The sequence below is a fragment of the Sorghum bicolor genome, chromosome 1, assembly GCF_000003195.3.
Source record: "Sorghum bicolor cultivar BTx623 chromosome 1, Sorghum_bicolor_NCBIv3, whole genome shotgun sequence".
Classification (NCBI taxonomy): domain Eukaryota; kingdom Viridiplantae; phylum Streptophyta; class Magnoliopsida; order Poales; family Poaceae; genus Sorghum; species Sorghum bicolor.
The window spans coordinates 6,758,584-6,780,375 of record NC_012870.2 but is presented as its reverse complement, the minus strand read 5'-3'; the positions used below and the strand labels follow the sequence as shown (position 1 = coordinate 6,780,375).

The window sequence follows — 21,792 nt, the reverse complement described above, 5'->3', positions numbered from 1 at the left end:
AAACTCACAAAATTAAAGGCAGCAAAACTTAATCATGCAGGAAGATTGGTTTACATAAATTCTGTTCTTGCTTCCATTCCTATTTATTACATGTCCACCATTCTCTTCTCAAATAAATTTATAACCAAAATCAACTCTATCATGCGGAAATTTTGGTGGGCTGGAGTTCCAGATAACAATGAAAGTGCAGGTCTCAACCTAAGGGCATGGAAGGACATATGCAGACCAAAAAAAGAGGGTGGTCTTGGAATCAGAGATTTAGGCACAGTAAACAAGAGTTTGCTACTAAATGCAGCCTGGAAGGTAGCTACAGGTAAGAACGAATTCCTCTCCGATATTCTAAAAGCTAAATATCACCCCAACACTTCTTTCTGGAAAGCTGGAAACTCTCAATGCAAATCAGTCTTCTGGTCATCTATTATGTCTGTTAAAGATACCTTGATCAAAAACTGTTCGATACAAATTCACAAAGGAAACTCTAGCATTTGGTCTTCTCCATGGTGTTCCATCTGGGAAGAGATCCACGATCACATAAAACTGCCTTTAATGATTCCCAGGCTTCCAAGTTATGTTTCTGACTTGTGGGAACCTAATAAAAACTGGAACAAAGAACTTATCTCTAACATCTTTGATACGTCAGCATCCACAGAAATCTCAAACATAACTGTTGTCCATTCTGATAAAAATGACATAGTCATTTGGACTCCTTCAAACAAAGGAGAGTGTACTGCTAAAGAAGCCTTCAGATTTCTTAATAACCAAGTGCAGGTGACAATGCCCACTAATGGGCCAAGGAGTATTTCAATGCAGGCTCTGAATATTCTCTGCAGGATTTGGAAGAACAAAATGATCGCCCCGGTTCTCAAGACTTTCATGTGGAAAATGTTGCGTAACTGCTTAGCCACCGGTGAACGTGCTGGAAGCCTTTCCAGCAAAATCAGTAGGAATTGTGACTACTGCGGTATGACTGAAAATGATTCCCATCTTTTTTTCCATTGTAACTTCTCCAGGGCTGTCTGGTTTTCAGCAAACCCGCCTCTGCTAACGTCAAATCTCCCAAGGGAACAGGATGGAGTTCAAGAAGCACTCACTGCTTTAATAACTCCAAATACTCAGGACAACATTATGATCATGATCATCACAACTCTTTGGTTTATTTGGAAAGCTCGGAATGAGCTTCGCTTTAGACAAAAGAAATGGTCTATTTTGCAGGTACACTTTGCAGCCCAGGCGCACAGACGCACAAATGATCTACTGTCAATACAAACAGGTGTCAACGGAAAAACTCAAAAGAATTTGGGTTCTACCTAAAATCAGCTTGATCTTGCAGGAATTGAAGACCGAGGGGTTGTCTGCTTCACTGATGCAGCTATCAAGCCAGTAGCAAGACCTGAAGCACCGGAGACAGCAGGTGTTGGAATCCTATTCAAAGACAACTCTCAGAATACCTTGATCACTATTTCGGCCCAAATAAGGAACTGTTCATCAGTCCTTATGGCTGAAACTGCAGGACTATCCATAGCCTCATCCATTGCTGCTGCGCTTCAGCTCAACCAAGTTAAATTTTTCACAGATAATCAAACCCTGGCGGATCTACTACAAAGAGCCAATTTAGACGCAGTCCGATCCGTCCTACTTGGATTCTACGAGACCGCAACCACCCCAACAGTTGCCCTCCATCACTGTGTGTGTGTCCATCGACCTGCTGGCCCTTTCGTCTTTGTCACCGGCGGCCGGCTTCTGCCTGCTAGCCCATTATTCCCTGCCGTCAGTTTCATCATCTCATCATCATCTCCTAAACGAGCCGCGATTATTTATTCTACGCTATTCAGTCTCGATGTGGAAGGTCGGTGGCGCACAGAACGGCCGGGCGCAGGAACACACTACAGCTAGCTAGCTATATTTGCAGTTGCACTCCACGGCGACTTTTTTTTTCCCCCTGTGTTGGAAACTCACCTTTGTCAGTCAGTGCCTGGCAGTCTGGCATGCACACCAATGGAGGTTCTGGTAGGAGGAGCAGATCTAACGAACCTTTTTTTTAGCAAGAAAAGAAAAAGGCAGAGAACAAATCAAACAGTTCGGCTACTCCTGGAATCGAAACAAAGGCGCTTTTGACGAAAAACCGGCGAGCGAACTAGCTGGGCTCGCACGCACACACGGGCACGCACGGCTGCACCGGAACCGGATGTCTCACCACTCACCAGCTACAGCTTTCCTTTGCTCCTAATCTCACTCAAATGGGAAGGCACTTTCGGCGTCACCAGGCTGATTGATCCCTCCGATTCTCCACTCTTCCCCCCACGGGCCACGTTGCCTCCATCCATGTGTCATTGCCCACGGACATACTACGCTCACGCTAACTGACCGGAAAGGAAGGAAGCAGGTGATGCGGTGCGTGCAGGCACAGAGAATCACAATTCATTAGTAGGATTGTTCACTCAATATGCAGTGGTAAGTAGCAGAGGGACGACCACCGACACCGCGGCTGCCTCCTCCTCGTGAAATGCTGGGTGTCGCGGACGCCGAACTGATGCGTGCCTGACGAGGCCATCGACAGCGACCGGGGTGGGAAGGTAGCGCGCGGCAGCGGCCAGCCGGCCACGGCAGCAGCAATAATGGGATCGTTCCGTTCGGGCGGGCGGGGCGGGGCACGGGCGCAGCGCGAGATGGCCGAAGTGGGAGCGCGCGGGCGGGCGAGCGAGCGCCGCCAGTCGCGGCACTGTGCGCCGCGGGACAGGGCCGCGCGCGGCGCGCGTCGCTGGCTCGGCAACTAGGCTGGCGGGTGCCGAGTGGAGAGGGCAAGGATAGCGGCAGCGCGCGCGAGGCCGGCGTGACGGGACTCGGAGTCGGAGGGAGGCAGAGGCCGACGTGGGCGACGCGACGCGATCGGCCAGCCGATTGGTCGGACTGCGTGAGCGGCTCGGTTGTTGCGGAGCGGGCCTGTGGAGGACGCCAAGTCGCCAATGACCCCGCAGCTTTCGTTTGCGCAAGCGCAACCACCAAGGAAAGGACGGCGGCCGGCTGGCGGCTGGCCAGCTCGTCCCGGGACGTCCGGGGAAACGCCAAGGCCTTTGCCCGTCGCCGTGCGGTGGGACGGGACGGGCGGACGAAGATGGTGCCCTGCCTTCCACGGCTTGCGTCCGTGCGCCTTCTGCAGTTCTGCTTACCGTGTACTAGCTAGCGTGCACGTCTCTCGGTCTAAAAACCAAAGCACAGCATTCTTTGGAGGCTGTGGGGCTGGCTTAGGGGTACGGCGCCATTTGTTTTGCATGGTTTGTTGACCTCACGCGCCGCCTTTCGGATCAGACGGTAGGGGTAAGGAACAAGATAGGGCATTCGCTCCTTTCTTCTCCCACAGAAAAAGGCACAGAATCTCCTTTCTAGCCTCGCAAAAGGTATAGGGATGGACGGCACGCAGATGCACAAGATCATAAGATCATTTCGTAGTTAAATTACACACAGCCCCTCAGTAGCAGCCAGGAGCAGTTTGTTTTTGTGATGGATGGAGGCTGCTGAGGTTCCGCCATTTCTGCTGTATCAAATGCCACCAGATCATCCAGCAGTTGGTGGATTGGTTGCCGATATGAGATCGCAGTGCGGGTGACGGGTTCCTGTTATCGTCACATTGAACCCCGGCCGTTGCTGTGTGTCTGTGGACCCGAACCATGCCATCGCAACGTGCCGCCACTCGCAAACAGGTCGTGTTGCCGCAGCGCAGGAGAGGTGAGGTGAAGGGATGCGTCGTGTGTGGCCTGTGGGCATGGCACGGCGCCTGCCACGGTCCAAGCGTCGTGCACGGGGTGGACCAGCCTGCAACCGCGGCTGCCCATCTCGTCGTCGTCCCAGCGCGCGGCGCTGAAACGAAGGCGTGGTCCGAGTGATCTGCTACGATGATCACATGGCGTCTAGGAGAGCATACGTACTCCACTCGCTGTTGTTACTGTCACCCTCTGTTGGCAATCGACCAATCGGGCATGGAAGGTCAAAGATTCATCAAAGCCTCGTAATCGTGAAATCATCTGAAAACAACTGTTCGCTGTTCGGTGCTCACCATCTGCGTCCAGGCTGGAGTTCATCACACACCAGTTCTTCACCATCGCACGTATCTTCTGGCACTCTGTGGGAATACGACCTTTCCGGGCGAAAACAAAAAGGTTGAAATCCTCTGTTTATCAGAAGGATCCAGAACAAATACCACTCACGCGCGCGCTCGGCGGCACCATCGCCGTCACGAAACGAACCGTGCCATCCATTCCTCACCTGACGTGAAAAGCATCTGAGCGAGTGGTGCAATCCCGTATTTTCACTTCATCATCACAAAAGCAAAAATGATCGAGCTTTTTTCTGATTTGAAACGCTCGGAGCGAGCTTTTTTGGAGGCGGCGTAGCCGTGCGGTAATCATCGTGGAGAGGAACAACGCCAAATAACAGCCGCGACGGCGACGCCGGGCTGGCGGGCGAGCTTTCGGGTGCGGGTGGTGGTGGTGGTGGTGGCGTACCACGTGGTGCAGGGAAGGTAGCCCCGCGGCCCCGAGTGCTGCTGTTGCCGCCGGTTGCAGCTGCCTTCCAAAGGGCCTTTCTATCTATTCCTTCTCTAGTTGCTTCTTTCTTGAACCGTGGCTGCTGCTAGTTCTTCTCTCTTCTCCCCCCTGCTTGCTTTTGTCATCGCCACGGCTCCTTCAAGATGAGTCAGATGACGTGGGAGGCAGTCAGGCATTGGTGCTTGCTTATATAGCCGCGTATTCACGCCACAGCATCCTCCCCCCTCCCTTCCTCTCTCGCAGCACAGGTCTTCATCATCCTCCCCGGCCTGCCATTGCTGGCGCCGGCCGGCTGAATCAAGGTGTGCTCTGCTCACTCCCTTTCCTTCCTCGCTGTCTACTCTTTGATTGAGATGAGAATTCGTGTGATTTATTACTTAAAGAGTAGTACGTGATGATTTGATCTTTGGCCAAACCTCTTTGATGGCAAGAGCGGCTGTCCTCGTGTCCTATCCCCCTGTTAATGAGTTTGTTTATTTATTCTGGAGTGGAGTGTGTTCCACGCTTCAGACGGGCCCCTTTGCTTCTTCCCTGCTCTCCTTGATCCTAATCTTTTATTTCGCGCTCGTAGCCGCCATAAATCAGTTGCAATCACACAGGTGGTTGTCCTCGTCTCTCTGTGTGCGTGCATGAAATTGATGCATCTGTCTGTGTGCGTATAGCTAGACTAGACGAAAGAATTTGGTTGTGACGAGGGAGCTGTGCTGTGCGGTGCAGATGCCGACCATCATCGTCTCGGTGGACCTGGAATGCGGCCGCTGCCGTGCCAAGATCCAGAAGGTGCTCAACAGGATCCAAGGTCTCTGTTTGTGCTTGCAACTCCTCTCTGTTTGTTTGTTCTTCCTTCCATTCCACTTGTAGTGTTAAGCTGGTTAGTTGATCGCAACTGAAACTGACGGTGAATTTCTTGGGACGATATGGATGCCGCCGCCGCGGTTTTTTTTTTGTTGTTGTTGTTGTGTGCACCGTGCAGAGAAGGGTGAGTTCTGCATCGATGACATCGACTTCGACGAGAAGAACAACAAGGTGAAAGTCACGGGGCCGTTCGACCCGGAAAAGCTCGCCGACAAGCTCTGCTGCAAGGCGTGCAAGATCATCAAGCAGATCGAGATCGTCGAGCCTCCGCCGCCGCCGCCGCCGGAGAAGAAGGAGGAGCCCAAGAAGGAGGAGCCGGCCCCGCCGCCGCCGGAGAAGAAGGAGGAGCCTGCCCCGCCGCCGCCGGCGATTGTTGAGGAGCCGCCCAAGGAGAAACCCAAGGAGGAGCCACCCAAGGAGAAACCCAAGGAGGAGCCACCCAAGGAGAAGCCCCCACCACCCAAGGAGCAGCCCGCCCCGCCGCCGCCCAAGGTGGTGGAGATCCCTTACCCGTGGCCGTACCCGTACCCGTACCCGGCGTGGCCGTCCGACTGCTGCTGCCACCACGGCCACGGCGGGTGCCACTGCTGCTCCTGCGGCAAGGCCCCTGAGCCTGCCCCGGCGCCGCCACCGCCGCAGTACTACCCGCAGTACGTGCCCCAGCCGTACCCCTGCAACCCCTGCGGCGGCGGCTACCGGATCGTCTGCGAGGAGGACCCCTCCTACGCCTGCGCCATCATGTGATTCCATGATCCCGTGATGAGGGTGCGTGTCACTGATTAGCATGCCCTTAATTACCATTATACCCCTCCACCAGTGTCATCTCATCATGCCCTGCGCCCCTGCATCCTGTATAATCGCCGTACAGATTCATCATATATACTCTATACATATATAGCATCATGTATACCGTACCCCTGCCATCCCCTCTTTAGCTTGTGTATTGTGTTCTGCTTCATTTATATAATATATGGTATATAAGTATATGTTAGGTCAAGGAAAGAATAAAATAAGCAATGATGTTGTTTTTTGTGTAAAGAAAAAGGTCAAGGTGTGAGAGAGAGAGTGGGTGTTCATCTGTTGATGGCAGCAGAAGTGTCTATCTTTCACACCAGCCTCGCTTTCTTTATGTTGCACCAAGAGGGAAAAACTAATAAGAGGGGAAAAAAAAGGTCTTTTTATCAACGCTTTCGATCTTCACTTTCGTTATCTTGGCTTCCATTTGTCACCACGAGCGATGTAACGTGGTATGTTCTGGCCTAGTATTTTTCTGTTTGTATATCGTGTAAAGAGGATGATAGGACGATGATGTTGAAGGCGCGACGACTAGCACGTTGCTACGCTAGCCCAGGGTGGCAGTAGAGTGTCGCTGTGGAGAACGGAGGCCGGGGAAAGTGAGACGGACACGCGTAGGATCGGCGTCAGATGATGCGCGCGAACACACACGGCGAGTAGAGCGCGTGAAAGCGAGATGGGCAGCGAAAGCTGGGCGCGTCGCGTATGGTATTTGCGGTATGGTGGAGACGTAGGCCGCGGAAGGACCCATACGGACGTAGTCACACGTAGGCTAGCGCGCTGCGCGCGGCCGACATGGCGACGTGTGGACGGCATGGTCCTCGGCTCCTCGCGTATTTGGGCTGGGGCAAGGCAATGGGGGGTTTTTGGCCCTTGTCCACCATGCGCCGACGCCGAACCTTGGCTTGGGGTTGGGGCCCGGCTCAGTCAGGGTCACTCGCGATCGCAGCCGCCTCCCTCGCCCACCGGCGGGGACGACGACGCACGGGAGTGCGGAGGAGGGGATGAGTGAGAGCCGACGCCGATGGGGGTCCGCGGCGGTCGTGGTTTGTTCGCCTCCGTCCGCGTCTGATTTGGACGGGCCACCTGCAGTTGCTGGCCGCACGCACCGGTGGGCGCTCGCTTCGCTTTGTTCCCGCTCGCGGTCTCGACTCGTGGGCCTGCCTGCCTGGGTTTGGACTTGCCTCTGGACCGCGCCCTACTCTTGTGCTTCCCATGGGCCTCATGCTTGTGGGGTTGGTTTTACATGGCATGTGAAATCTGTGAATTCTCCCGGGGGGACACTTGCCGCTGCTGCTTGCCTGCTTCCCGATGGCCCCTCAAATGAATCGACAGAAACTGAGAAACACATGGCAGGTTATGCGCCTGTTAACTTTGTTCAAACAAACAAATAATGAGCTGGTACCGATATTGGAGTAACACTGTACAGTACTGTCTTCTGTCTAGGATCAGGTAGTATGCTCCAAGCCTCCAAATCTTTTTTTCTCCTTTGGTTTTTGCTTAAATCACGCTCTAAGCTTGAGATGACCACCGAACAACATCCTACCAAACACCTGCTCTTTGCATTACAAAACGCGATGCTGTTTCATTTCATAAGATTTATATATTCAGCGACATCGTACAACGAAGTGACCGCACGAAATCAAGCAGCTTGCCCTGCTGTAATCGGCATGACTGTCCTGCAAAGACCTCTTTCACCAGTTAACCCCAACGATTTGGTCGTTCGAGCGTTTCTATCAGCGGGGGCCTGATATGCTCGCTGCTGCTTACGTGTGGAGCACTTCGTCGGCCTGGCCCTGGCTCCATGGTCCAGAAGACTCTCATGGAAATCCAAGGACATATCCTTCGTCCTTTAGCTCCGTGCGTGCAAGTTGTTGTAGCCCTCTGATCCTGACCTATGCAATCATGCACAATCCCAACGGTTTGTTTATTATTCTCCGGGGACCCTGCCTGCTTTTCATTGAATTTCCAATTGGATATGCTCAGGAGGGAGGATTAATTCAGGTAAGAGAACTAACTTTCCCACCTACTCCTACTGCCCTGAAAAGTGAGAGAAATGATCCTGCCTGCCTGTTTCTCTTTTAATTGAATTTTCAACTGGATATGCTCAAGTGTGACTAACTTTCCCACCATCCAGGCCCACAACCAGCAGCTGAAGAGCTCTGGGGCCCATTAATGTTTTGAGACCACGGGCCCCTTCCCTGGATAGTGTCGACGTGTTTCCTTCGCTGGCTTGCTGGCCGCATAGCCCGTGGGCCGGTATTGGAAAAGCAAGCAGGACATGGCTGTTTCCTGTTGATTGGGAGCAGCAGCAGCAGGACGGCTCCTCCCATACTGTTTTGCCTGAACAAGAGATCAGAGCACTTCTACTGTTTGACACTTTGTTTGCACTGCGAGTCTGTGCTTCTACTTTGACACTTTGTTTGCACGTGGTTATATTGAGTATGAGCTGAAGAATTCTGGTATGCTGTGAACTGGTGAGAAGCCAACCCACTGAGCACCTATGTCTGTTGATTCTAGTGAGTGGAGTGAGATCTGTTGTGTCCTGTGGTTCTAGTGAAACATTGCTGGTCCTATGTCTGTTGATGAAACATTGTTGGTCCTGTGGTATTACTGTGTTTCTTATCTAGGTGCACTAGTTTGTAGTACTCATGTTGCATGCTTGTCCTGTCGTGAACAATTAAACTTGGTCTGTAATAATTTTGCTTGTCCTGTGGTGACAAGTTGTTGAACTTGGTCTGAATTTCTGAAGACTAAGGAGCTGTTTCTTGCCAACACAAGATTCATACTTTGAGCTTCCAAATAAAGTAGTAAACTTTGTTTTCTTTGATGAAGAAGTAGTCCCTGATGTACAGCAAGGTTCCTAGTTTCTATCTTGCTAGTTCTTCACCAATTTTTGTTCACTATTTCTCCAAAATGTTATGCTCAAAGTAGCTCCATAACACTGGTTTTGGTCCAAAATTCAGTTTACTGAACTTAAACAAAAAATTCTCGAATTTGAATTTGTTGATGCTTGTACAGTCCAAATATCTTCAAATACTTCCAAATTAGTATTTCCTTTAATTTGGCACTTTATTTCTTATTTGTCCATATTTTGCCAAATTTTATCCAATTTCGAATCCAATCTTTGTTAACTTGCTAGTCCAAATTCTCCATAATTCTTTTCCAAATATTTACAAAATTGCTGATACATAAAGCTTCACTTTTCCTTTTAAAAACTTGGTCAATTGGATCCAAAGAAATTCTTAATTTAAATTTGGTTCAAATTCACTTCATTTGAACCCTAGAGCTTATTAGCCAATGAATTTGCTAATGTTTTGTTGTTTTATCTAAGAAATGTGTTGGACATAATCTCCTGCTGATCTCTTCGTCATCATGATACCATAGTTTGGTAGAAAATGATGTATACATTGCAACAGTAGAAGGCAGTTCATTTGCCATCAACATTCAGAGTTTCAGGTTTCAGCCACTGCTGAAACCGTGAGCAGAGTGAGTGTGTGTGTGCGGCTAATCTTCTTCCTTGGTTCAGGGGAGAGGGAGAGGGAGAGGGAACACCTTGCTGCTGATTGCAGGGGTGACAAAATGGACTAACAAACAACACTAGAGGGTATATGTCTATCATCGACACTATGACTTACTGATTTTTTTTTTTTGTTGTATCCCAGAAATGGAAATGGCCATATTCTCAGTGAAGAAGATGGTGAATTTTCATCAGATGTAAGGATGAGTGAACTAAATAAGTGCAGAAGAAGACTCAATAAAGTTTACAATGAAATTGGAACCATTACTGTGGAAATATTGACGCTGCAATATCGGATAAACACAATTTTTGGTGAAGATTGCGGCATCGATAAATCTATTGTGCATGTAAGTCTCTGCATTTTCTACCTATGAGACATTTTGTTGAACACCTATGATACCTACCTCTGCTATTTTCAGCGCGTCTTGAAGTATTTTGGGCTGGCCTGATATTGTGCATTGGTAAGTGTAGTGGACATATTGCTTCTTTTCAATGACTAGTGATACTCTTTTATTATTACTTACACTTATCATTATCATTATTTACAGATTTTCAAGTGAATCAAGTTTGGATCTGTCAATTTTCCAGGACTTCTTGTGCCTTCGTCAAGTGAATCAAGTTTTGATCTGTCAATTTTCCAGGACTTCTTGTGCCTTCACGAGAATTGTGTTTGTATCACCTGAGTTGTAAATTGTCTTTGTAGTATGATGAATGTGAACTTCTGTTTATCAGATACCCAGCCGTTGCAGTAATTTGCATTTTTGGTTATCTAACATCCGTTTCGAACTCTAACTGCCGTTTTTCTTTGCATGACATCTATTTCAGAAACAAACATGTCATGGTCTTCATAAAATAAATTTTAGAGTTCAAATTTTATCAAAAAAATATTTTTTCCTCCCGTAGCCACACACACGGGCATTTTTGCTAGTAAATTACCTGCTTTATGCATAATAAGTAGTGAAACTTTTGTTTAGGTTAACGACGCGGTCGTCCCAATTTTGTTTACTCGCGGCCGGCCGAGCCCAGCAGGGCGGGGATTCAGTGACTTGCCTTGAGCAAGTCACCATGAGCCTTACCTCCTTCATTCAACATTCAAACACCATTCAAAGTCTTTTATTATTTCATCCCAACATTTCAAGTGAAGAAGACATTTAGATAGCAGCAAAAAATATAATATAGTAGAACTAAAATCAAATTTAATTTTATCAATTATCAACTCAGATTTAAAAGTTAAGACTGCTTTTCCTATCAATCATAGTTAGTACACATGGAGGGTTGAACATAGCACACATGGAGGGTTGATACAACGGTGCGGTGGTGGCAACAAGAACGGTACGGTGGAGACGACAAGAACGGTGCGGTGGCGGGATCAGCGCCTCATCCATCCCATGTTGTAGGCGACGGTGCGGTGGCGAGACCACTTCTTTTTGTTATCCTCCCTGAGCTTCGCTCTGGACGTGCTCCATCGACAGCCACCGGGACGCCTTCTTGCTGGGGCAGACGGGGCACCGGTAGGAATTGTAGTGCGGGTCATACCAGACCCGCAGGTTCGGGGCCCTGGGGACCGACACCTCGTAGCCGTGGAAGACGTCGTCCTCCTCGTCGGTGCTGACGTCCGAGCCGCTATCGTCGTCGTCCGACGGCGGCGGAGATTTGAGTTCAAATTTTATCAAAAAAATATTTTTTCCTCCCGTAGCCACACACACGGGCATTTTTGCTAGTAAATTACCTGCTTTATGCATAATAAGTAGTGAAACTTTTGTTTAGGTTAACGACGCGGTCGTCCCAATTTCGTTTACTCGCGGCCGGCCGAGCCCAGCAGGGCGGGGATTCAGTGACTTGCCTTGAGCAAGTCACCATGAGCCTTACCTCCTTCATTCAACATTCAAACACCATTCAAAGTCTTTTATTATTTCATCCCAACATTTCAAGTGAAGAAGACATTTAGATAGCAGCAAAAAATATAATATAGTAGAACTAAAATCAAATTTAATTTTATCAATTATCAACTCAGATTTAAAAGTTAAGACTGCTTTTCCTATCAATCATAGTTAGTACACATGGAGGGTTGAACATAGCACACATGGAGGGTTGATACAACGGTGCGGTGGTGGCAACAAGAACGGTACGGTGGAGACGACAAGAACGGTGCGGTGGCGAGATCAGCGCCTCATCCATCCCATGTTGTAGGCGACGGTGCGGTGGCGAGACCACTTCTTTTTGTTATCCTCCCTGAGCTTCGCTCTGGACGTGCTCCATCGACAGCCACCGGGACGCCTTCTTGCTGGGGCAGACGGGGCACCGGTAGGAATTGTAGTGCGGGTCATACCAGACCCGCAGGTTCGGGGCCCTGGGGACCGACACCTCGTAGCCGTGGAAGACGTCGTCCTCCTCGTCGGTGCTGACGTCCGAGCCGCTATCGTCGTCGTCCGACGGCGGCGGAGATTTGACCAACCATATATATAGAGGACTTCAAGATGGATCTAAATGGAGCTGCTACAACATCCAAGCCATACAAACTCTCAGAAAAGATATTGAATATGCTTTTCGTCCACCAGCGGGAGGGCCTCCGTTGGCTCTGGGTTATGCACTGCAGGAGAACTGGAGGAATCCTAGGCGATGATATGGGCCTTGGCAAGACGATGTAGGTTTCAGAGGTTTGTCCCCAGTCGCCGTCGGACTCACCTGCGCCCATGGGGCTCTTTGCGCCGTGCTATGCAGCATAGACATCCTCAGCCTTAAGTTCTATATAAACTTAGGTACTGATTGGTTCTACGATGGCAATGTTATTCTGCTCCCTCCTAATACTCGTGAAGGTAACACTCTCTAGTTGAGAGGCTTCCCGCTGCACATCCCTAATAACTGGCGCAATCAAGGATCGGTCTGCGTCCCGTGCTTGAAGTTTGGATATAACCACCAAGCAGTCAGACTCTAGGATCATTGGGCGATAATGCCCTCTAAACAGGCCAGAAGCAAAAACCTTGATGGGCGATGGGTTTCAAACCAGATGGCCGAGGAATCCAGTTATCACGCCACAACCGTACAGACTTGCCATCTCCAATACGCCACACAACACCTTTTTTAATCAACTCCAGCCCATACTCAACGGCCCTCCATGTCGCCGAAGCATCGCTAGGGTTGCGAAGTCCTCGTGGAGGCTACCGGCTTATAGACATCCACTTAGTTATGAGTCATCCACTTAGTTATGAGACATCCATAAATTTGGGCGAGACATCTACTCCTCCTTGGCGAGGCGCTCCTGCTCCTAGCGCTCCTCCTCGGCCTTTTGATCGGCAGGGTTGGGAGGAGCGGAGGCCTTCTTGGCGGGGTCGATGAGATCGTAACCGCCGCCGAGGCCGGGAGCGGATCAGCAAGCGCCAAGCTTGGCGTGCTAGCAGTGCTTGGTTGAATAGCTGCAAATCTTTAAATCCCATACGACGTTGACCAGGTCAGTACCGGCTTGCCCCCATCCCCTCTCTCCGCAAAACTCGTTCCTCCTCGATGGTGAGCCAGACATCCACTTAGTTATGAGTCATCCACTTAGTTATGAGACATCCATAAATTTGGGCAAGACATCTACTCCTCCTTGGCGAGGCGCTCCTGCTCCTAGCGCTCCTCCTCGGCCTTTTGATCGGAGCGGAGGCCTTCTTGGCGGGGTCGATGAGATCGGAACCGCCGCCGAGGCCGGGAGCGGAGGGGGCTCCAGTCATGGCGCGACAGGGATGGAGGGCGGCGACGCCAGGGGGCAGGGGTCAGCGGCATCGGTGGCATCTCGCTAGGGTTGCGAAGTTCTCGTGGAGGTTACCGGCTTATAGACATCTACTCCTCCTTGGCGAGGCGCTCCTGCTCCTAGCGCTCCTCCTCGGCCTTTTGATCGGCAGGGTTGGGAGGAGCGGAGGCCTTCTTGGCGGGGTCGATGAGATCGGAACCGCCGCCGAGGCCGGGAGCGGAGGGGGCTCCAGTCATGGCGCGACAGGGATGGAGGGCGGCGACGCCAGGGGGCAGGGGTCAGCGGCGTCGGTGGCATCTCGCTAGGTTGCGAAGTCCTCGTGGAGGCTACCGGCTTATAGACATCTACTCCTCCTTGGCGAAGCGCTCCTGCTCCTAGTGCTCCTCCTCGGCCTTTTGATCGGCAGGGTTGGGAGGAGCGGAGGCCTTCTTGGCGGGGTCGATGAGATCGGAACCGCCGCCGAGGCCGGGAGCGGAGGGGGCTCCAGTCATGGCGCGACAGGGATGGAGGGCGGCGACGCCAGGGGGCAGGGGTCAGCGGCGTCAGTGGCATCTCGCTAGGGTTGCGAAGTCCTCGTGGAGGCTACCGGCTTATAGACATCCACTTAGTTATGAGTCATCCACTTCGGCCTTTTGATCGGCAGGGTTGGGAGGAGCGGAGGCCTTCTTGGCGGGGTCGATGAGATCGAAACCGCCGCCGAGGCCGGGAGCGGAGGGGGCTCCAGTCATGGCGCGACAGGGATGGAGGGCGGCGACGCCAGGGGGCAGGGGTCAGCGGCGTCGGTGGCATCTCGCTAGGGTTGCGAAGTCCTCGTGGAGGCTACCGACTTATAGACATCCACTTAGTTATGAGTCATCCACTTAGTTATGAGACATCCATAAATTTGGGCGAGACATCTACTCCGGACTTAGACATCCCCATATTAGTCGGACATCCGATTTGTAGTCGGACATCCGATTTTTAAACCATATAGACATCCACTTAGTATGAGACATCCGCTTAGTTATGAGTCATCCACTTAGTTATGAGACATCCATAAATTTGGGAGTGACAGCTGAGGTAAGTACATTCTCTCGTTGGAAACAAACTAGGTCTTTTCACCTTCACTAGGGCTAGGGCTGACGAACAAGAATCGATTTGGATAGATTTGATTCGATTGGAGCGGCGGCGGCGCATCGAGCGCAGGAGCAGCGGCGCGCGTCGAGCACATCTGCACAGGGGTGGCAACACCAGTACCCCACTGACACTAGGTTCTATTATTTCCTCCTTTTTTTAGGATATAGGAATTTTGGGCAGACCAACATGAATGTGCATAACACTGGGTCCCATATTGTTTTCAGAATGGTACAAAACTCTGGATCTCGTTCGCAGCTTTTCCATGACCATAATGGTAGTTCAATCAAAGCAGTGATTAAATGCTAATTTTATTGTTTTGTTGACTCTTAGATCATTAAAAGTCGGGCTAAGAACCAAATGGACTCTGGGGATGCTATTCGAGTGTCTGTCCTGGTTTGTGCTGCTGATTTCATAGTCTATTCTCATGGTTTTGTAAAAGTAAATGATGTGTCAAAAAGATAACGTTGTTGCTCTACATTTAGAATTTAGGGGTTTCATTTGGGCCTCCCAAGACAGTAGCAGAAGGGGTGCGTTTCAAGCAGGAGAGCTTAACAAATCTTGAGATTGTCAAGTCGAGTGAGAATCTAAAAAACATGTAAGTATACCAGAGTTTATGTGACTAGGTTGTCACCGACAAGTTTTATTGATATCTTATTTTGTTGACAAAGTGTATTCCCATATTCCCTCTATAAGTCAACAATTGATTTAGGGGACATTTTCCCTATTGTGATAGGAACTGGATTTTCATTTTTGAACCTGCACTTGGAGGCAATGCGAAGACACCAGTCATCTGCACAGCTGCTTCTGAAGAGGTTTGTGTACACATTTTTCCCCATATTTTCTCCATCGACTTTCCTGTTTACCAATGTTTTATTCATCTTGCATCATCTTTAATGAGGTATCTTTTAAAGCTTACGCATATGTTTTACATGTGTAATGTTAATTTGAATTTGGTTGCATGCTTTATAAGGAGTTAGAACCTAATATTCATTGCTTAATGACAGATTCTTACAGATTTTGTTTTGATTTAGAGGCAAAAACAGGAAATAAATGAACTTCATAAAAGGCTGCAGGTTATTCTTGTTTCTATTATGTTGATTCCCATAAGATTGGATATCATAATTCAATTGCTGACACATGTTGCTCTATTTGCAAATTGAAGAGGCAAAAACATGTAATAAAAGAACTTCATAAAAGGCTGCAGTTTATTCTTGTTTCTATTATGTTGCTTCATATAAAATTGGATATCATAATTCTTACCGAGGTATCTCTCTTGAATTTTAGGTTTTTATCGTGAAGGAAGAGGAGGATCAGCTGGCGGCCATTGTCGTGAAGCAGGAGGAGGATCAGCTGGTGTCCGTCGTCATGAAGCAGGAGGATCAGCTGGCTGCCGTCGTCGTGAAGCAGGAGGAGGATCACCCGGCGCGGCTGCTGGGCAAGTCTGTCATGAAGCCAAATGAAGCAGCTGAGCAAAGCAAGAAGCAGAGAGGGCAAAGACTCTGCAAGCCCAACAAAAAAATATTCGGGCCAGAGTGGGTTACAAAGTAGCTAGGCCCATGAACGGGTTCGCTTGGACCTTAGTGGTGATAGACATTGATAAATGTGTGGCTTATAAACTTGAAGAAAAAAAGATGAAGGAAGAAAGTGTTGAAATCCGTTTGGGTGAGCTGTTCAAGGACTTCAAGTTGAAGAAGTGAAGGATGTGCGGCCTCAGAGACTTGAATTGAAGGGCTGCTGCCGCCTTGTATTTTGTCGTTTATTATTGTGTGCTATGCTGCAGTTTGAATCTGAACTTGTATGTTTGAATCTGAACGTCTTTTCTGTGAGGCGGTGGGAAAGCCGGATCCGGTATACGAAAAGAGGATCCGTCATCCACATGTGCACAACCCATGGGAAGCCACGCTGAGTAGTTTTCAGTGCACAACCCCCGATACTAGGAACTTTTGAACCATGTGTAGAGTAGTTTTGTGGTGTCTAGCCCTTGAGCAGAGTAGTTTTGTGGTGTGTAGCCCTTGAGCATCAGAGCAAGGTGAGCTGTAGGAGCCATAATCAGTAGTTTTTGGTACCCAGCCCCTGAGACTAGTGGTTAGGCACTGAAACTACTCGGCCACAGTTTTCGGTGCCCAGGCCCTGAGAATGGAGCCAACCACGTGTGCCACCTCTAAATATCAAACAATTGAAAGATAAGAGCAAGCTAGGCACCGGAAACTACGCATCCGTTTGCGTGAACGGAGGTCATATTCTAGGCTTATAGTCAAACTCCATGGTCACCAACAGTGGGCCCCACCATTGACCAACATAAGCCACAAGTAAGTCCCACTGAATAGGAGAACACTGGAAAAATGACCAAGTACACTGCCCGGACTTAATTTGTAAGTAAAACGGAATTTAAGGTTCCGTTCTGGGGACCCGTTGCATTGAGATTAAGGGCAGAAGCAGAGTTGGGATGATCGAGCATAACAAGATCCATAGAAAAATGACCAAGTACACTGCCCGGACTTAATTTAGAAAAGGCAACAAGACCAGTAAGGGAAGAAGCAGAGTTGGGATGATCAAGCATAACAAGATCCATAGACAATGTAACAATCCAGTTTGCATGCCCAAATCCATAGACAAGAACCCGGTGACCCAGCAGGTAGCTAACAGGATGAAAATTTGTTGATGACGCAGCACCAATACTAGCTGCACATGCAGTGATAACATTTATTCAATCACTGGACTCAGTTCCATCACTACTCCTATCACCACTACTCCTATCACCACTTCTCCTATCACTGTCCTCAGCTCCATCACTGCTACTGTCCTCAGTTCCATGTTGCTTGTGACCAGCCGAGGACCTAAAATTCCAGCAAGAACAAGGTTATGCATTGGTATAGCATTTCACCTTTTGCGTTTCCGCTTATTGTTTGTTTCTGTTTCACTATCCTCTTCATCGCTTGAGCTTTCATTATCCTCTTCATGGCTTGAGCTTTCATTATCCTCTTCATCGCTTGAGCTTTCATTATCCTCTTCATCTCTTGAGCTTTCCTTGACAACAACATTGAATTGTATGGGAGAAATTCCACACCTGTCCTTGAAATCTTCCAGGTCTTCTAATACTTTCTACACAGTATAAAAATGTTTTATTTTGTAAAGACGTGCCACATTAAAAGACATGCCATAGAAAAAAGTAGCATGCCACAAGTTTATGCAAGATATGCCATTGAAATAAAGTAGCATACCAGAAGTTGCTGCATCGCAGGGCAATTATTGCTGCAGCCAGAGCACGAACCAATTCTGTTTTCCACCTTTTCTATAAGATGATGGTAATTGACATTGGCATCCTGAAAAAGATGATGGTCATGCATTTCAGTAATCCAACTAGTAAAAATGCTAAAGCTGCACTTACAATTGAAGATTGTGACTAGTAAAAATGCTAAAGCTGCACTTACAATTGAAGATTGTGGCTTGCCCTGAGTGAGAAAGTAAGTAAATCTAACAAAAGAAGATTCATGAAGCCAATGCAGATAGTCTTTATACTTCTGCTCATCAGCTTGTGTGCTGCTTTGTGCAATAACATAACGCAACCTGTCGTTCCACTTCTTTACGTCACGTCTGTTATCTCTAGTCAAATTACCTTTGCCTCTGTATAAATAAATCGATCAAAATCTGAACAGCACATGGCTAGTTTATATATATAAAAAATCTGAACAGTTTGAACTGAAGAAAACTTACCTTTTTTTGTTTCTAGTTATTTCTTTTTCAAATTGTAACTGAAACTTGTCCTCACCAAACTGCTTGTTAACTCTATGAACATTATGAGGTACTGAAATATCTAAGTAGACCAAGTCTGTTTTTGCTCGCCAAATATCCTTGTGTAGAAAGAGTTCTGCTTCATTCTCATTATTCTCATTTTGATCCGGATATGGTTGCCAACATATTTCCTCTAACTTGGTACTTTCAATATCCAAGACATACTGCAGATAAGTTTGTTTTGGAGCTCTGAATTTCTTCAAATCCGACCATTTAACACATCCTCGAGAATGGAATCGAGGTTCCACCATCCCGAGTGGAACACGCATCCAGAACCAAATCTGAAGAAAAATGAGGCAGCCCCCCACACCCACTTTTCCAGTAGTGCCACCTGCCCCTGTAGATTGAGATGCAATTTGGAGCTCGGTGCATAGATAAGCTAACATCGCAGAGCCCCAGCTGTACTCTCCAGCATCATGCCCCTCTAACAGAAGTGGCAGCAAATAAAAATGAACCCGTCCGGCGCTTTTATTGGAGAAAAGAGCGCATTCTAGAAGGCACAATGTATATGCAATTGCATATCTATTAATCTCTTCAGGCAATGCACCTTCTGGCAAATTGTTGAATTTTTCCCTCAGCCATCTTGTCTCCACATAGTTGGGCACTTTGTTATTTTTCTTTGGTATTTCTACTTGAAGTAGATTCTCGAAAGCAGAGTGACTGTCAGCACCCATGTTAGCAACAACAGGTTTGCCATCGATGGGCAGACGTGTAATCATTGCAACATCTTGCAGTGTTGGTGTCATTTCCCCCCAAGGGAAATGAAATGTGTTGGTGTTTGGACTGAATCTGTCAATGATGGCACTAAGAAGACCATGATTCAGTTTTGGTAGATCTTGAAAAAACTTAGCAAATTTGAGAAGTTTGACCTCTTCCAAGTAAACATTATATTCTTCTCTATACTTAATCACTGAATCTGGTGAGGTTTGACGGGGCTTGATTGGATCAGGCAGCACTCCTTGAAGTATTTTTGATTGTCGTAGGTTTTGGGCAAGCACCACCATCTTCCTGTATCAAAAATTCACAATAGCAACACTCAACAAAAACTAACTTTTTAATTGTAGTCATGCTAATCGGCTCGAGGAGTGATTTCTAAAAAAATCAAGGGCTCGAGGAGTAGAACAGCTCTGGAGGGGGAAAAATTGGTCTTCACGCAACACAGATTGCTACCTCTCGCTACTGGCACCCCCTGGCTCCTCCGTTGCCATGAGGTATCAACAAGAGGAAGAGGAAGAGTGGGAAATGTGGAATCAAATGAACTCACCACGATTGGGCGATTCGACTGGGCGGAGCAGAACGGATTTCGTCGAGGACTCCGTCGAGGAAGTCGGCAGAGCGGATTCCGTCGAGGAAGTCGGTGTGCGCGACTGCGGTGGATTCCGTCGGCCGTTGTCGAGGAACCCACTTCTGTCGATCCGTGTTGCAAGAGGACGGAAGAGTTAGATCCGTTCCTTTGACAAATTAAGTCCGGCCGTTGTATTTGGTCATTTTCTAGGGTTCAGGTTCAGGGTTTGAGCCGATGGCGGATGGATGGTGGATAGAAATTGGGCTGACTGGCTGCTCATATTAATAAAAAACAATTGGGCTGCATTGTGCGGCGGTTCTAGGTCCACGGCCCAGCCGGCCCAGCCAAAAGCATTGCATAAGGACGGTTTCAGGCGATCCGTCACTTCTAGCCAAAAACAATTGGGCTGCATTGTGCGGCGGCGGCGGGCGAGCAGGAACGGATTCAGCCGATCCGTCTAGGTCTCCGTCAGCAACTGGCGGTGGCGGGCGGGCGGGCGGGAGCGGCGGCACGGGTCACGAGGAGGCGCGGCGGCGGCGGCGGCGGGCGAGCAGGAACGGATTCAGCCGATCCGTCTAGGTCTCCGTCAGCAACTGGCGGTGGCGGGCGGGCGGGCGAGAGCGGCGGCACGGGTCACGAGGAGGCGCGGCCGCGGAGCGGAGACAGCAGGCAGGCAGCCAGGCGACTGAGGCGAGCACCGGCAGGCAGGTAAACACAGGGAAAACCATAATCCCAATTTTTTCCAAATTGTTCAATGTTGAATAGTCCTAATCCGAAATTGCTCATATTTGTGTATTTTTGGTTGTCAAGTAGCATGTCGAGTAGCATTGGTAGTCAAGAGATTGGACAGTATTCCCATTTTTTTTTTCAAATTGTTCAATGTTAGTCCTAATCCGAAATTGCTCATATCTGTGTATTTTTTTATTGTCAAGTAGCATGTCGAGTAGCATTGGTAGTCAAGAGATTGGACAGATTATCCAGCAGATTCTTCCGCTTGCGAATGATCCTAAGCATCTAGATGAGTTTAAGAATCATTTTGAGGTGTTGTTCAATCACCTCCGCCTCAGTGATCCTCCTGTACCTTTGGACCTCAATCAAGAAGCCCTCACCGCTTTTGGCCTCCAAGACTTTGTTAACTTAAGTCTACCCTCCAGAAGCAACCAAGCCAGACAGCTGATTGTAGAATTCGTTAGCTTCACTGAAAGAGAGAGTTCCAGTGTCCGCCAACAGGTGATTGAGATAAAGGAAGTCTTCAATGCTGCTCTCAAGCTCCCACCCAGTGTTCTAACCGAAGCCCCAGCTGGTGTAGATCCTGCAGTTTTACAAGCAACTGCTCTTACACTCATGCAAACATATGTGTTGCCACATTATAGTCTAAAAAAATATACCAAAAAAATAAATCAAGCTTTAAAGGACATTGAAGATGGGAAGGCATACAGAGTGCACTTTGCCCAGTTGATATATGAAGAAGCACTAAGGGAGATCAAAACATTGATCTCTGAAGCAACAAGGTTCATCAAACGTGACGAAAATGCTAAGGGGTGGGATTGTCTTAAGAGAAGTTCGAAGAGTCAGAAAATGGTTGCTCGATATAGAAGATCAGTCAACTACAAGTGGTCCTGCAAATTTAGTCCATTTTGGCACAGGTTACTTCAGGAGAACTTTGGCACAGAGGCCTTTACAGAACATGTCAGAACATTATGTATTCAGCAAGAGGAACCGTGGGAACCGTGGGAGGAAACCCCTGAAATAAATTTTGAGACAGATTATGTAAACAGTAATGATGACCCCCATCTGAATTTCTCGGGATCCCAATCCCTTGGCTCCATCCATGATGATCCCCCTCCCAACAGTCAAGACGCTCCCCGATCCCTTGGCCCCATCCATGATGATCCCCCTCCCAACAGTCAAGACATTCCTGGAGAGGGATCCATGAATGAACGCATTCAGCAAAATCAAGTGCGTGAACCGTGGGAGGAAACCCCTGAAACAAATTTGAAGACTGGTGAGGAAAGGACTGCACCTGTGACACCTCACGAGTGAGTATTATTTTTTTCCTAAGAAATTTTGTTTATTTATGTTTTATGCTTCTGACATTATTTTTAATGCTTCTGAAATGGGAACAGCATATGCTACGGGAGGAGGAAGAAGGCGCTGG

General features: G+C 48.5%; 1 protein-coding gene across 3 annotated transcripts; it reads left to right on the top strand.

The window, feature by feature from the left end:
- Window positions 4,286–6,505, top strand: LOC8086234 (protein PYRICULARIA ORYZAE RESISTANCE 21). Of its 3 annotated transcripts, none has more exons than XM_021451875.1 (3): window positions 4,286–4,843; window positions 5,204–5,340; window positions 5,515–6,505. In XM_021451875.1, the coding sequence occupies exons 2-3, from the start codon at window positions 5,259–5,261 to the stop codon at window positions 6,138–6,140; spliced, it is 708 nt and encodes a 235-aa protein (XP_021307550.1). In that variant the 5' UTR covers window positions 4,286–4,843; window positions 5,204–5,258; the 3' UTR covers window positions 6,141–6,505. The 3 variants fall into 3 exon arrangements, with proteins under 3 accessions (XP_021307550.1, XP_002466443.1, XP_021307551.1); XM_002466398.2 differs by having other exon boundaries at window positions 4,453–4,843; window positions 5,259–5,340; XM_021451876.1 differs by lacking the exon at window positions 4,286–4,843 and adding an exon at window positions 4,855–5,140 and having other exon boundaries at window positions 5,259–5,340.

What these genes read in the sequence shown, in the direction of transcription:
- LOC8086234 (XM_021451875.1), top strand. Translation starts at nt 5,259, where the DNA reads ATGCCGACCATCATCGTCTCGGTGGACCTGGAATGCGGCCGCTGCCGT. An exon ending in GGTGCTCAACAGGATCCAAG is followed by an intron (nt 5,341 to 5,514) that starts GTCTCTGTTTGT and finishes TGCACCGTGCAG; the next exon opens with AGAAGGGTGAGTTCTGCATC.